Genomic DNA, 1,443 nt, shown 5'->3' with positions numbered 1-1,443 from the left:
CACCCTGTATATAAAATGCATCAGTGATATTTATTGACCGTATCTGGCAATTTTTATAATACAGAAAATTTATTGCGAAAAATATTACCTCAGCCAGGGTTTGAACCTGGATCTCCCTTCTCTCTATATAGGCGGGCGACTCAACCAATAAAAACCTCTGATGCTGTTAATTACTGCTGGCGACTTTTAAGAATATTCTTACTAGTTGTTTATTAAAATGTTTTATTACTTTTATTTGTTTATCCTAAAGTATAGAATTCACATAAACTTTTAAGGCTTTGTTTGCGCTTGTATTTATTATTATATTTACAAAAATCTAATAATAATACTAACGATAATGTTATAAAATTCATAGCTGCTAAAAGACCAAAAAGATCCTCAGAGGGTTTGATCACGTGGAAGGTAATTGAGACTAAGATGCCATGGAGTCTGATGTTTCTATTAGGTGGCGGTTTCGCGATCTCAAAAGGAAGTGTTGCGTCCTGTATGGCAAAACGAGTCGGTGAAGCTCTAGTACCGCTTCGTTATTTACCACCCATTTTAATACTTGTCGTAGTATGTTTTTTCGAAGGCCTATTAACGGAATTTACTTCAAATGTTGGTGTGGCGAATATTACTCTACCAGTAATAGCACAGATGGTAAATTATATTTATATGCAGGACTTTCTTCTTTATTTCATCTTTACATCATTTATTATAGATATATTTTCTGATATATATCTATATATATAATATAACTTATACTTTAATATCTGGTTGTGCAGTATAATTTTGTTAAATTATTGCAAAAAATAGCTAATTAATGTTTATTTGTCTTTCAGTGCGTGGCAATGGAGATACATCCTATGTACTTGATGATACCAGCTACACTGATGTGTTCGTTTTCGTTCCGGTTACCGGTTGGGACACCACCAAATGCGATTATAACGATTGCAGGACATATCCCAACCAGTTGGTTGATCGCTGGAGGCTGCGTACCTGCAGTTTACAGTTTGATAGTGGAAGTTATTTTCTTCCCGACATGGGGTGTTTTAGCTTATGGAATTAAAGATTTTCCTGCTTGGGCCAGACATGTTCAAATAGAGAACAACACAGGCGTGACCTGTTAATTAAATGAAAACAATAATTTAAGTTACAGAGCAGATTAAATTCTAGTTTTACTTATTCTGACTTTCTGTAAGATTTAACTTACTAATATATAATACATTGAATAAAAAAATTGATACTTTAAGTATTTGATTATACTATAGTTTATAAAATAACATATATGCTATTTTTGTAACTTTTCTTCTATATTATGTTATGTTATATCGAGAGAGTATATTAATGTATTGTAATTTACAGACTAATATACAGGGTGAGTAAAAAGTACCCGACCGGTAAAATATGGAAAAGTATGGAAGATACGGGAAAGTCTTTCAGACAAAAGTTGTACGGTTTTAA

At 32.4% G+C, this 1,443-nt stretch overlaps 1 protein-coding gene across 1 annotated transcript; it reads left to right on the top strand.

Annotated features, from left to right (window-relative positions):
• Positions 1-255: 255 nt before the first annotated feature.
• LOC105556449 (protein I'm not dead yet-like) lies at positions 256-1,431 on the top strand (the record flags this gene model as incomplete). Its single annotated transcript, XM_012003543.1, has 2 exons — positions 256-639; positions 822-1,431. Coding segments are annotated over 2 exons (672 nt in total), but the record flags the coding sequence as incomplete, so codon positions are not given.
• Between the last annotated feature and the right edge of the window lie 12 nt (positions 1,432-1,443).

Source organism: Vollenhovia emeryi, unplaced genomic scaffold (assembly GCF_000949405.1).
Source record: "Vollenhovia emeryi isolate VEMERY1.0 unplaced genomic scaffold, V.emery_V1.0 DF948757.1, whole genome shotgun sequence".
Classification (NCBI taxonomy): Eukaryota; Metazoa; Arthropoda; class Insecta; order Hymenoptera; family Formicidae; genus Vollenhovia; species Vollenhovia emeryi.
This window is presented reverse-complemented; position numbering and strand designations above follow the sequence as displayed.